Below are 15660 nucleotides of genomic sequence, written 5' to 3' on the forward strand. Positions count from 1 at the left end.
ATCATAAAGAAAAGGGAGAGTAAGTTCTAGACGTTCTATCTAAGCTTACACACAATGCTCACTTTGGTCGTCCGGCTACGGAAATGGACATCTACTCAAATAAATTTGGGAAGGATGTCCAATAATTTCTAAACCTGTTCCGCTTTACATAAAAAAATTGACTCGAGAGACGAGTGAAATCAACTAGCCAAAATAGTCAACAAAACAAAAAACTAAAAAACTTATTCTGTAACACAACAACCATTAGCACATTAGAAAACACAAAGTTTCATTCAACCAAAAAATTAAATAGGAAAAATTGCATGAAAATTAGGAAAAGCATATTCAGTAACACAAAAAATAATTTGCACATTACAAAAGCACAAGTTGTTTATCTAGAAAATGTGCCACACTGGTGTATATATAAAGTGCAAATGATCAAAATATAGTTCATGGGATGCATCCCAGAAATTCCTTACAACTAAGCGAAGTTTCAGACGTTGCAAAAGCAGAACACCTATGATAATTAAGTCTTACAAGTTCGACATAAAGTGAAAACATGAAACATAGGGCATGTTTGGCTCCCGTCGCTCTAGCACTTTTTTTGGAACCTGGCCCGGTAGAGCCTGTACGAGGGAATGCATGATATGGGCCAAGTTTGCAACGTGTTTGGTTACCAACAAAACCCTACGTGCAGCGGCCCCCCACTGTGTAAATTGCACTGACATGAGTCTACCTGAGAGGAAACGATTGATTTGAGTGTTACTCCTGGCTAAGGCTAAGGGCTGCTTTCAGTTTCATGCAGGCTTGATTTTCTCCGTGGCACAGGCAACCAAACAGCAAAATTTTGGCCCTAGAGCCCGCATGGTTACTTTGCTAGCAACCAAACACGCGCATAACATAGGTAGAAACAGGACAGAGATGACAAAGATCCTCAGTGAAGAAGCAATTTAGCTGAAGATGCTCAGGCAGCAAAGGTAGCAAGCAGTAGATGCCATTTGAAATGGCAAAACATGTAGAGATCCAGTATATCTACACTGCTTCTACTACAACCGGTCAGTGCATGATTGGGCGCATCATGAGGACGGATCCAATGTTGGTAGTTGGTGTATTTCTATAATGGGAACTGTTGCCCCGTACAGTCCAAATGATTATATACTACTAATACATTTTTTCTCGACCGTCCTCGCGAGGCAGATGGTTAGCCAGCCAATGGCCATGGCGTGAGCCTGTTGAAAAAGCTTGTTAATTGGGCAGGACCAGCATGGCCTACGTGGAGTTGAGTTCATGGCGCCGTGCAGTGACCAATCGGCATCTCCGGCTCCACACAGTGTGTTTGTATATTCTGGCTCTCGTTCAGTCCTTCTCCCCCACGCACAGCTTGGGACAACCCTACGCGAATCTTCCAGCGTCCCTAGATGTTCCCTGCACGAGCGAGTTGTGTAGGCCTTGTTCACCAGCTACTAGCAGCAGGCAAATGATATGCCAACAGTCCTTGAACTCCTGCAGTCATGGCACTAATACAGAAGCACGCAGACATATTTTCAAGTAAGGCTATGTTTGTTGGTTAGCACACTGTTTAAGAACACATTTCTAAGGAAGGCCCTGCTTGTTGGTCGCTGTTTATAACAATGCCTATATCTGTTTCTCTTTTTGTTTTCCAACCGGGCTACCCCTTTCCATTAAAAGCATAACAGAAGTACATCAAGTCTAGAGATTTACAGGAGCTATATGTTTCTCCTTTGTTTTGCCAGTTCTAAATCAACAGAGATATTATTAAGTTCCAAACGACCAGAACAATACTACTCTCTTCAATCCATATTACTTGTCACATTAATAGCCAGGAGTCTTCCTCCTTTTTAATTTTTTTACTTGTCACAGCTTTAGCACAACATTAGTACAAACTTTAACAAAAGTTGTGACAAGTAATAAGAATCGGAGGCAGTAAAAGTTTGGTCTAGTGATCTAAATGGTCTTATACTAGTTTACAGAGGGAGTACGATGGAACCTTGTAAATTTTCTACTTTTTCACCAAACTAAGGTTTTCACTTTCCCATTCGGTTGTGACTTAAAAAAGCAGTCAACTTCGACATAGATGCACCGTGAAATCCAATTTACATTCACAAACGAAGCCATCTCTGATGATTCTATATAGTTAAATCAATATACTCCATATGATTATGCACTAGTAGACAGTGACGATTGCTTAATCTATCCAGGGACGATGCCCTTGCATGTGTGCTCAGCATGTAGCATGCAGATCTAGAGAGACCCCCACACTCCCCCCATGTGTAAACCAAACCCCGCCGCACAGAGTGCAGACAAAATCCACAGGCCACACAACTAAACTAAGAAGGAAACAAACAAATAAACAAGCATTTACCCGATCGATCTCGTACGTGCTACGTCCCACGGCCCAAGCCCACGCCCAGCGCACCACAGCGGCAGCAATTGAGCCGCTCCGCCACGTCTACTAGTGCTATAGTACTCACCTCGGCTGCAACTGTCACTGAATGCTACCACTCAGTACCACTGGTAGTGGTAGTAGAGTGGTGCTGCCGCTCTCCATGGCTCACCACGTCGTCTCTCCCTGTCACCCATTTACAGCCCTCGCTTTCTAACTAGAGCTCTCACCCCTCCCCTCCCCTCCCTCTCGCCTCCTGCCTCGCTAAGCCGCTGGCTTCCTCATCTTCTTCGCCCTGGTACTGGTAGCTAGCTAGTTCTCGGACCGGCCGCGCCCGTTATATATAGCTCTCGCCTCGGCTGCAGCTGCCACTCACCTGCACCAAAAGGCAAGCAGCAAGCTAGCAGCCACACTCGCCCCACAACTGCTAGCTACCATCTGCCTAGCTAAGCTATATCCTACACCTGCAAGCTGCGTGTGGGCACTCCCAGGCCTCAGCTACAGCTCGACACGTACGTGCATACGCTACCCACTGCGGGCTGTGACTCGTGAGCGAGCCGTCGAGTCGAGCATGTCGTCGAGCAGCCGGAGGTCACGCACGCGGCGCACCGGGAGCTCGCCGTCGATCTCGGAGGAGCAGATCTCCGAGCTGCTCTCCAAGCTGCAGGCGCTGCTCCCGGAGTCCCAAGCCCGCAATGGCGCTCACAGGGTGAGTATCTAGCAGATTTTCCATGAACAGCCAGCTGATGGCGACGTGCATGCATGGAGTCACTGAGACTTGGCGGGCTTGTCTTGTTGCAGGGTTCGGCGGCGAGGGTGCTTCAGGAGACGTGCAGCTACATCCGGAGCCTGCACCGGGAGGTGGACGACCTGAGCGAGACGCTCGCCGCGCTGCTCGCCTCCGACGCCGTCACCGCCGAGCAGGCCGCCGTCATCAGGAGCCTCCTCATGTGACCCTCTCTCCATCCGTCCGTCCGTCCGTCCATCCATCGGTCGGTGCACACTTACGTCCAGCTACGTACCAAGCTCGTTCGGCCGGCGCATTCGTCCACGGCCGATCATACTACGGGCTAGCATGCATGCTGGGCTGGCTGGCTAGCTAGCTAGTGTGTGGCCTTTTCCTTGAGGTTTTTGCATTTGCTTGGTTAATTAATTAATTAATCTGGTTGATTAGTTTGGCTTCATGGCTTGGATTGGATTGCGAGAGGGAGGTTTGCAGCCAGCATTGGCTGGCGCGCGCTGCCGGGCATGGCTGGACAGCAATAGCAAGGATCTATCGGTGGTTTTAATTACACGAGATACTGGCACTGTGCGGTACACTGCCAGTATCTATCTTGCCAGTGGTAGGGCTTGGCATCACGCTGCTGTACGCTGAAAGGCTAATGCGTGTTGTCTAGTGCTTTGTTGATTAGTTTGGTACTTAATTGACTCTTGATTAAGATCGGTCGCTTGTTTTCCTTATTATGGGCCACGCCTGATAATTGCAGCTAGCGCTCTTGGATGTATGCATACGTGTGTCGTGTCTTGTGTCTTGTGTGTGTGTGACTGTGTGTACAGTACTCAAGTAGTGTGTTGTGTACGCTTTATCATCTGAGCTCATTAAATTTGGAGCACAATTAGCTAGGGGCGATGATTTGTACGAAGAGACTGCCTTAAGAAATGAATACTAGGGCATGTGTTTGGTTCATGACTAACTTTGTCACAACTAACTTTAGGCAAACGTCGGCTGCCCATACAAAGTGTGGCAAACAAAGTGGCCATCACAACTGCGACAAGATTTAACAAAGAAGCAGCCTATAATGACATGCAACCGCGACAAGATTTAACAAAAAACGCAGCCTATGATGACACACCAACCATGTAGCTAAAAAAGTGTGGCAACCTCAGGCTGCAAACCAAACATGTCCTTAACATTGTTACGGCCCTGCTTTACATGACGTTGACGTACGTACTTGAGCTGAATTGAATGGATGATTAATCTGCAGCAACCGTACGTGAACAATCTAAATGGCTGAGTTATCTTCTGCCGGGTACCACCAGTGCGCGCTATGTACGTCCTGACTCAACTTACCACAAGCAAATTAATGCGACTTATATTACTGTAGTGGTACGCGCACAGACAGACAGCAGTACAGGGAAATAAAGTTGGCGAGCGAACATTTCAATCAGGGCCAAGTACCGTACTCCGTTTACGTTTATGATGTAGCCGGCCGGAGAAAACATTTCTGCCGGAGCAATGGAGAAATATCTGCGCGTCCTGCGGTGCGCGCGGAGGAGGTGGGCGTGCGCGTACGCAGGTGCGGTGCGGAGATGTATGTATGTCGATGGACGTTGATGCACACGGGGGGTGGGGGGTGCATGGACCATGTAATGCAATGATAACGCGACGTAACGTAACGGGAGGGGGAGGCAGGAAATCAAAGGCACACGTGCCGTACGCCCATGACCACAACCGTGCAACTAATCAAAAGGATATGTACGTACCGATCGACCTGCCCGTCCCTTCTGCTGGCTGGCTGGATTAGGTTCAGGACCATGAAGATGCAGGCAGGAAGGATATAGCTAGGCAGTGTCGCAGAAATTCCAAATTCAGCATGTTGTGTGTTGATTTTTTGGAAAAGAACTATATTAATATCATGAAGATATCAATTGCACACAGCATCTACACCAATAAGATATTGCAAAGACATTCAAAATGCACACAGCCCGAAAAGAAAAGAAAAAAGAAAGAGAAAAAAAAACAAAGGCCTCGCCATACTGATCAGGAACTCTTAGCAGTTACCTTCAAATAATAACTCCTCTTAGTACCAGCACACAAACCACCACCGAAGACAACACCCGAATACATAAAAGGTCGCCTCATCCAAAATCTTATGTTTTCACCATGGAGAAAGTCCAAACTCTCAAAACAATGCCTTTAGCAAAGCAATTGCAAGACACAACCAATGAAGGTCTGACTTTAGGTTTTCATCCTCAAAGTCACAGCTCGGCACCCGCAGAGCACCGCCAAAAATGAAATCTTCCAGTGCTACCACCCCAACTTGTCATTGCTGCTTCTGAAAGTTATCAAACATCTCGCTGACTCCATCACCTCCAAGGCTTCCTCTGCCTTACTGATCCTTCGATCTCAGCCACCATAACTTTCTCCACCATTGTCTACGCCATGGAAATCGAGATACCGACATGTCACATGGTGTCAACAAATAACAGAGCTTTGCGTCACGCCCTCATGGAGCTGCATAGGCCGATATGGACGCGCACGACCAGATTCTTTCCGATCCAGATATCATTGGGCAAGATCTCCGGCGGCAGTTCCGGAACACGTCGTCGACCAGATTGAGGAGGACAGATCATGCAGATCATTGTCGTGATGCGATAAGAGTACTAGCACCGCCATCACACCTCTGCCTCCACCACGCCGACGCCATCGCCGCCACAGTGGAGGACACTAGCCCATGCTTCTCACAATCGCGCGCAAACGGCTGAAGATGGAGGTCAGATAGGGGCGGACCACTATCCGCGGCCACCCCTCGCCTGCACGATCTACCACCTCAAAGGCCGCCGTGCGCCGCCGGTCCTGAGCACAGCCGCCGTGGGGAAACGTCACCGCACCACCACGACCCTCGCCATCGCGGTGTCCCGGCCCAGCCGTGCCACCCCGTGGCGGAGGCCGTACGCGAGAAGACGAAATGCCCCACCACCGTCGACGCTGGCCAGGCTTTGCCCGGTCATATCTTCTGGCGGCGACGAGAGAGGAGGGAGGGAGAGGAGGGTGCTGACGGCGGCGGCTAGAGAGCCATCCCCGTCGCCCACGGGAGCGACGTGGGAGGGTCCGATCCTAAAAGCTAGGAGCAGTCACAATTTTCTTTGGTGAATAACTTCTTGTAAAAAAAAGATACATACATGAGAGCTGCATATAGTTGTTCATTAAAAAGAAGATGATACATCGTCAAAAAAGATACGACCAGTACATGGTGCTGGATTAGGTTCAGGACCATGCATGGAGGCCGGGTATATGGAGGCATGGAGCTAGCTAGTGTCGCAGGAATTTCAAATTCAGTATATGTTGTGTGTGGATGAACTTCGGGTTTTCTTTAAGAATCATACATGAGAGCTGCATCAGTACAAAGCCAAAACGACATGACCAATCATCGACATGAGAGTAGGCGACCCACACCCCTGAGACAACAGTGTTCGGCTGGACCCGATCGAAGCCGCTCGGGGTCCTACTACTCAGCAGAACTTGTTATCTGCTCATGCGAAATCACCTGCTCATGTTTATTTTTCTTTCAGAAGACCTGCTCAACTTTTTTTTCTTTTTTGAGAAAAAGAAGACCTGCTCAAGTTGTTGTACGGCGCGGTACTGACGGCCAGGGCCTGTTTCGGTCCGATAACATTGTCTCACGGAGTTGTGGGCCTATCTCGGTCCACGGCCCATGCTAGCACTTTCTCTGTGTGTCCTCCCGAGGGAAGAATGTGAAGATAACATGTGCAAGGGCATCTCTAACGTCAATCCACAAACTGCTCACATACCTCCGGGCCATGTGGTCTGTACGTGTGTTTGTTATTCAACGTGATTTTTTATTGATCCACCAGCACTTTTTCCCCGCAAATTGAAAGCGAGGGGGGGGGGGGGGGGGGGGGGGGGGGGCATTGCGCCCACGCAGGACTCCGCACCCCGGCCCACTAAAAATCCTCCCTTCTGGTCCCATTTCTTCAAACCTGCCCCTTCTCCCCTTGCTTCCTCCTCCTCCGCTGTCACTGTACCTCTCCGACCGTCACACATGCATTGCCGGACGTCCGCAACCAGCATCGACACACCCGCTCGCCTTTTACGACCGCGCCATCCACTCAGGACCCATCCGTAGCCAGGTACACTCTGCCCCCTGTCGACGACATCCATGGCCGACACCCCGCCCGACAGGTGCTCGGTCTTATGCCATTGAGTTTATTTTTGAACAACATGTCGTTTTTTCAGCCTACGAAGAATGGCGGGGTACTCGGCCACGAATGATGAGTTTTTGTGTGATGTGCGGTTGACCGTATCCGCGGAGTTCATAGGCCAGAGCAAAAGGGGGATCGTCTGGTAGCGCATGCATTATTCATTTCACACGAAAGCATATTGCGCCCTACAATATGCACACCATACAACAACGCAATGTGAAATCATTATCATATCGATGGTACGCCATCCAAACCACTGTCAGCAAGTTTTTTGACGCAGTTGCTCGGCTGGAAGCAAGATGGCCATTAGGCGCGGCAGGGAAGGAGATCGTAAGTTTTGCTACTCAATTTGTTGATTGAATTATTCATTCACTTAATGTTGCTCAAGTCAAAAGGAAATTTACGGGTCAAAGTTAGAGATGCCCTAATATACCCAGCAGAACTTTGGTGTGAATCTGCGGGGCGCCCTCCTCGATTCGTCGGGCGAGGGCATGCATGAGCAGACGGTGTTTTGGTCACTACTTGCCGGCCGGCCGGTCGATGTCGATCTGTTTGGGCTCACCAGTGACCTAACTACCCTGCAGCTATGAGCCTACAACTCTTCCTTGGCCATGATCATGCTCTGCAACTTACTTGGCCGTACCTGTATATGCATCTCCCGAATGCTGTGGAAACGTAACTAAAACGTCGATCTCCTGACTATGCCTATTTTCCCTTGTACCGACTGCGTACGGGAGACGAATCTATGGTACCTGATCGAGTCGATGAGGGTTAAATTAGAACTTGAAAAGGTGAGCCGATCGATGGAAGCTCTAGGTAGAGCAAAGAACACGTAAAGGCGAATGTGCACCGCAACATCTCTGACACTGTACTTTCCCCCCGATATACTGTACTTAATTAATTAGAATCACGTAGGTGCAGCGTCGTAGCAAGGACTAGGACCAGCTGATGCCGAACGATCCTCTCGATCCGTCCGTCCATCCATGCCCGTCGCAAGCAAACTAGCTAATGATGATCGACGACACCGGATGTATGCATGCAAGTGTAATGAAAGCTTGCCGTGCGGATCCCTCACGTTCGTTGTTGGTGACGGACAACGCCCGGCGCCCTCTAGGCTCTAGCTCGCTCCATGTGTAATGGTGTTGCGTTGCGAGCGACCGTCGCTGCGTCGCATTGGCGTCGGATTAATTGGCCAGAACATGGGAATTGGGATGAAGAGATAGCTAGCTGGGGAGCTACGGCCACGTGAAGCTACGTTAGTTAACCAACCTACGTCCATGTTTATGGCAGCAATCATTTCCGCTATATATAGCATCCGGCCCAGCGACAGGAAGAGCTATATATGTCGACCAAGACCAAGTACCCGAACAAGGGTATGTTTTTCTCTCTATTTATTAGAGCATCTACGACAGGACCGAGCTACATCGAAGCCCCAAACATCCGCGGTTTGGCAGTCAAATGTTCGTGCCATAACAGGGTATTTCATTGCAAATCATCAAATCCATACAATTACATGAAACGTGAAACCTAGTTTACATCTTTACAGGCACTCGTTCTTGATGTTACCTTCTGTGTTCCTGTCTAGCAGTCATGAGACCTACGAAGTGAAGGTCTGTTCACAGACGAGGTTGAGTAGGACATGGGACAGGAGGCGCTGGATATATACATGAGAGCTGGATATATACAGAAGGTCTGTTAAAATTTAGGAGCAGTCACAGTTTCTTTGGTGAAACTTCACGTAAAAAAAGATACATACACGAGAGCTGGATATATGTATTCATTAAAAAGAAGATGATACATCGTCAAAAAAGATACGACCAGTACATGGTGCTAGATTAGGTTCACGACCATGCATGGAGGCATGGAGCTAGCTAGTGTCGCAGGAATTTATAATTCAGTATATGTTGTATGTGGATGAACTTCGGGTTTTCTTTAAGAATCATACATGAGAGCTGCATCAGTGCAAGCCAAAAACGACATGACCTAAAAATCATTGACATGAGAGTAGGCGAACCCACACCCCTGAGACAAACAGTGTTGGGCTGGACCCGATCGAAGCTGCTCGGGGTCCTGCTCAGCAGAACTTGTTATCTGCTGACTGCTCATGTTGTTGTACTGCATGGTACTGACGGCCAGGGCCTGTTTTGGCCCGATAACATTGTCTCACGGAGTTGTGGGCCTGTCTCGGTCCACGGCCCACGCTAACACTATCTTTCTGTGTCCACCCGAGCGAAGAATGTGAACATAATAAATGCCAAGGCCATTTCCAACACCGACCCACAAACCGCGCATGTACATCCGAAGCACGTGGTCGAATGTGTTTTGTCATTCAATGTGGTTTTGTATCGGTCCAGACGCACGTGAGGCAGGGCGGGGGGGGTTGCGGGAGTTCAGACAACAGCCATGTAGGATTCCGGTTCGGACCCCGTCCCACTAAAATTCTCCTTATCGGTCCCATTCCCTTCCCCCCCCCCCCCCCAAACCCCCCTCTATCCCTTGCTTCCTCCGACTCCGACTCTGCCGTTGTACCTCTCCGGCCGCCACACACGCATTGCCGGACGTTCGCAACCAGCACCAACACGCCCGCTTGTCTTTTACGATGGCACCATTCAACCAGTATCGGTCCGTAGCTAGGTACACTCTGCCCCCCGTCGACGACATCCATGGCCAACACCACGCCCTGACAGGTGTTCGGTCAAATGTCATTGAGCTTATTTTTGAACAACATGTCGTTTTTTAGACTAAGAAGAATGGTGCTCGGCCATGAACGATGAGTTTTTTGTGTGATGCGTGGTTGGCCGTATCCGTGGAGTTCGTAGGCTGGAGCAGAAGGCGGATCTTCTGGTAGCGCATGCATGATTCGTTTCGCGCGCGAAAGCACATTGTGCCTTACGACATGCACGTCATCTGATAACGCAATGTGAAATCATTATTGTATCGATGGTACGCCATCCAGACCACTGTTACCAAGTTTTGTGACGCAGTTGCTCGGCTAGAACCTAGAGGCAAGGTCGCCATTGGGCACGGCAACGGAGGAAATTGTAAGTTTTGCTACTCAACTTGTTGATTGAATTATTCATTCACTCAATGTTGCTCTACATATTATGTAGCCAGTACGCGTTATCATGATGTATCACATAATAGAATGATAGAAGGATGGTCATTTTCGTACATACACTGTTGGATGAAGCTGAAGGGGCAGTATGTGTGGCATGACATGATCCATTCATGAAAAACTTATTGAACATCCGGTTAATTTTGTTGAATTGAAACTATTGTTGTACTAGACTTATTTACATGCTATATATGGATAATCTGAGCTATTTTCTATCCAGACTTTGATGAATTCGGTTGGGTTTGATGAATTTCCTTCGATTTATTAAAGTCTAGTTTAAAATGTATGCAAATAGTGTTGGATGACCGATTTTTACATCTACATCCGTGGACTGGTCCTTCTATATGCGAACGGACCAGCAGAACTTCGATGTGAATCTGCGGGGCGCCCTCGTCCATTCGTCGGGCGAGGCCATGCATGAGCAGACGGTGTTTTGGTCACTACTTGCCGGCCGGCCGGTCGATATCGATCTGTTTGGGCTCACCAGTGACCTAACTACCCTGCAGCTATGAGCCTACAACTCTTCCTTGGCCATGATCATACTCTACAACTTATTTGGCAGTACCTGTATATGCATCTCCCGAATGCTGTAGAAACATAACTAGACGTCGATCTCCTGACTCTGCCTATTTTTCCTTGTACTGACTGCGTACGGGGGACAAATCTATAGTACTTGATCGAGTCGATCAGGGTTAAATTAGAGCATCTTCAACAGCCACGCTACATGGGGTGTGCTAAATTTTTTTTGCAGCGCGTGGATCGCATGTTTTTGTGCGACGCGGTGCGCTTGCTTCAACGGCCGCTGTAAAGTTTAGCGCGAGAGCCGCTACAGCAGGCGCGCTAAACTGCAGCACGCGCGAGCAGCCGGCGCTTGCCATATTTGAGTTTTGAAGATGATGATGTTTGAAACATGAAAACAAAAACATAGAAACAAAGACATGAATACAAAGTCATAAATCCAAACAAGTTCATGACATAAAAGTTCAAAGTCATGCCCGCAACATCATCCAACTAAGTTCAAAATCCGAACGAAGTTCATGACAAAGTTCACACAAACGAATGGCACATCACAACAATCATGCCTCATCCTCGTCTTCGTTCTCCTCTTCCTCTGATTCATCTTCCTCATCTGAAGATGATTCTTCCTCCTCCTCTTCATTGCCGCACGTCGCATCATCATGTGAAGTTCGAAAGGTGTTGGCAAGATTTTCAACGGAAGGTGTGTGATGATCACACCGCAAGACATTCTGCCTATGCTGCCCGGAGATGCTCCCATCCCATGAAGGACGCAAAACTCATGTCTCCCATGGTAATTCCGAAGCTACCCATGCCTCGCATGGTCTCCATGGTAGCTCCAAAGCCACCCATGCCACCTATTGTAACTCATGCGGGGCGAAAGTGAAGCGGCGGAGAAAGTGTGGCGCGAGCGCTCGAGTGTGCAGCGCGCGAAAGCGGACGCACCAAATAAACTGCGCGATGACGATTCGGACCGCGTGCTGAACTCTTTATGCCGCGCGCGCTGTTATTGTGCCTCCACTGGAGCTCGGTTAGCGATTACGCGTGCGTTAAAAACCACAAATTTGCGGCGCGGTGTTTATATAGCGCGGCTGTTGGAGATGCTCTCAGAAACTTGAAAAGGCGAGCCGTTGGATGGAAGCTAGGTAGAGCAAAGAACACACAAAGGCGAATGTGTAGCGCAACATCTCGACACTGTACTTTCCCCTGATTACTGTACTTTCCCCCCTATTACTGTACTTAATTAATTAGAATCACGTAGGTGCAGCGTGGTAGCAAGGACCAGGACCAGCTGATACCGAACGATCGTCTCGATCCGTCCATCCATCCATCCATGCCCGTCGCAAGCAAGCTAGCTACGGTAGCATTCGTCCTAGGGAGAGAGTGTAGTGCAAGCTTAGCTCATGATTATCAACGGCACCGGATGTATGCAAGCATGTGTAGTGTGATGAAAGCTTGCCGTGCGGATCCCTCATGGCGTCCGTAGCGTTCGTTGTTGGTGACGGACAACGCCCGGCGCCCTTCAGCTCGCTCCATGTGTAATGGTGTTGCGCTGCGAGCGACCGCCGCGTTAGCGTTGGATTAATTGGGCAGAACATGGGAATTGAGAAACAGTGTAACTAAGTGACCTAGGAGCCTCCACAGCGTTTTACCTTCGCTGGCCGTCCGATTAAGTCGATTGCATGATGTCTGGGATGTCCTGATGTTTCTCTAGGGCTGCTGCTCCGTGGAGCTATCTGGGCCAGCTGTGATTGATCGGGCTGCTGGGCTCGCTTTGGCCGATGAAGTGTAAAACGTGGTCATAGCACAAAAAAGTACTCTGAGTAGGTGGGTGCGTTCATCATCCCAGCGGCCATGACCAATCAAATCACTCTTATTTGAACATTAACACTGAGTCAATTATCTTGCTGTTAAGTCTGGACATAATTTTTCAAAAGAATTCTGGAGATAATTGCTCCCCTAAAAAAAGGCTGGGCAGAATTGCTCTTACTTATATGTCCCGGGAAACAATTTTATATCCACCTATTGAGCTAAATTGTGAGATGCTTGATTATTGTGGTAACTTTTGGAGTCAAGTGCTTTTTCTAGCCTCGTGTGTGCTGCACATGCGGAGTTGCCCATCGCCTTTTGGGGTTAAGTCAGGTATGTGCAAAACTATCCTTTTCATATATATTCTCCGAAAGTGAAAACACATGTTTCGAAAGGGTATAGATGAACATTTTGCTATTCAAGTATTAGATATTTAGAAAACCTCCAAGGTTTTGAGCCCTGAAAAGGTGGATGTCAAGAAAAGTACACGGCTTAAGAGAGTTTTCTCTAGCACCCATTATGTAAACCATACCATAATAACCATATTAACTAACAGATATGAGGTGTAAAGAGGGATCTCGAACAACCATATTTTTTGTGAAAATTGTCACTCATTATTGTGTCTAAAAAATTATTATTTAGAATTCTTTTCAAAGCTTAAACATTTTATGTGTTATGTCACCAGAAAAATGTTACCCTCTATGAAAATTGTCATTTGTTGTGTCTGCCTATGAAAGAACGAAAATGATATTTTTTGTAAAAATAGCCACGTGTTTGTTTCCAGTCTATGATTTTTTTTCTAAAATAATTATGTTGGTGATCCTTTAAAGCTTGGGTCGGTAATTATATTTTATACAAGCATTATTAGTGTATGTGCCATTTAACCCGTCAATGCGATGTCGTGCACGGGACAAGCCTAAAAGTTTTGCCACTTAGCAGCAACATCATGTATATTTAGAAGAGAATTATTTACTACTATAGTCTATGTAAAATATTATCACTAGTAGAAAACAGGGCTATGGTCCAGGCCGCATCAGCCCATTAGTCCCGGTTCAGTCTAGAACCGGGACCAATGTGGGCATTGGTCCCGGTTCATGAGCCCAGGGGGCCGGCCGGGCCACGTGGGCCATTGGTCCCGATTCGTCTGGACCTTTTGGTCCCGGTTGATGGGATGAACCGGGACCAATGGGCCTCCCTCCTGGCCCACTACCGTTGGTCCCAGTTGGTAGCTTGAACCGGGACCAAAGGCTCCCCTTTAGTCCCGGTTCATGTCACCAACCGGGACCAATGAGGTGCCTATGTATACTCCTCGCTCGCGAGCAGAGCACCCTAGTGCTCTGTTTTTCTCTGGCCGAGGGGGAGAGGGCTTTGTGGTGCTCTAGCTCACCTCCTATGCACATGAGGTGTTCGATGGAATGCCCGAGCCACACTACTTAAGCTTTCTCCTCTCGAAGCTCGACCTCCAAGCTCCATTTTCCTCGAGATTTGTCTAGATTTAGCGGTCCGTCACGCCCCGTCCCCGTCTTCACCGCCGTCGATCACCCGCGCCGATCTCACCACCGACGCCACCGTGGTGAGCCTCTTGTTCTTATCTTCTTTCTGAAAGGAAAAATATTCTTACTTGTATGTTTAGATAGATACTTGTCTCATTTTCTTACATTTTTATTGCATCTTATATAGTGCGATGGTTTTGGTATCCGCCCCCGTCGGCCCTCGTCCTGTCTATGATTCGGATTTGGTATGTATATTATCTTTATAACTATTGGTTCATTTATTGTTTATGAAAATTATGCCGACCAACGTGACATAGATTTTATTTATCTAGGATGTATGTGAAGCGAAAATGCCAACCGACCTTGTCGAGAGGTTAAATTTAGTTGAAGAAGAAAACAATTTGTTTAAGGAAAAAATAAAAAAATTGAGGAGGAGAAGATGATATTGGAGTTGCATGTTGCGGATGTCGTCGATGATCACAAGATCAAGATGGATGCAATGCGCTTGAAGATTAGAAAGATTAGAAAATATGCCATTCATACCGAGGCTTGGTATCATTATGCCGTTGGATCAATTGTTACCTTGGTTGCGATTATGATCGCATTTGTTTTCGCATTGAAATGTTTTACATAGTTTCAATGTATGGTTTAATTAATTAGATGCTCTGGAGAGCTATATGTTATTAGATGAGAACTATGTATGCACTTTGGTTTTAATGTGATGATGAACTTCTATTAATTTGGACACTTAATTATATATAATGCACGCAGATGAACCGGCAATGGATGTACGGTGACAGACACACCCGCGAGTACATTAAGGGCGTGCATGAGTTTCTCGATGCGGCTGAGGCAAACAAGCAGAATGATTTTATGTGTTGTCCATGCACTGAATGTGGGAATACGAGGTCTTACTCTAACCGGAAAATCCTTCACTCCCACCTGCTTTACAAGGGTTTCATGCCACACTATAATGTTTGGACGAGGCACGGAGAAATATGGGTTATGATGGAAGACGGCGAAGAAGAAGAGTACGATGACAACTATGTGCCCCCTGAATACGGTGATGCTGCAACGGGGGGAGCTGGTGAAGATCAAGAGGAACCAGACGATGTGCCCAATGATGCTGCCACGGGTGAAGCTGCTGAAGATCAAGAGGAACCATACGATGTGCCCGATGATGATGATCTCCGCCGGGTCATTGTCGATGCAAGGACGCAATGCATTAGTCAAAAGGAGAAGCTGAAGTTCGATCGCATGTTAGAGGATCACAAAAAAGGGTTATACCCCAATTGCGAAGATGGCAACACAAAGCTCGGTACCGTACTGGAATTGCTGCAGTGGAAGGCAGAGAATGCTGTGGCTGACAAAGGATTTGAGAAGCTACTGAAAATATTGAA

The 15660-nt window shown here is 47.8% G+C and overlaps 1 protein-coding gene across 1 annotated transcript; it reads left to right on the forward strand.

Annotated features, from left to right (window-relative positions):
• Positions 1-2606: 2606 nt before the first annotated feature.
• On the forward strand, positions 2607-4073 carry LOC125534347 (transcription factor ILI1-like). Its single transcript, XM_048697599.1, has 2 exons — positions 2607-3092; positions 3185-4073. Exons 1-2 carry the CDS (start codon positions 2955-2957, stop codon positions 3335-3337), a joined length of 291 nt encoding a protein of 96 aa, XP_048553556.1. The 5' UTR covers positions 2607-2954; the 3' UTR covers positions 3338-4073.
• Positions 4074-15660: the final 11587 nt, after the last annotated feature.

Source organism: Triticum urartu, chromosome 2, assembly GCF_003073215.2.
Source record: "Triticum urartu cultivar G1812 chromosome 2, Tu2.1, whole genome shotgun sequence".
Lineage (NCBI taxonomy): Eukaryota > Viridiplantae > Streptophyta > Magnoliopsida > Poales > Poaceae > Triticum > Triticum urartu.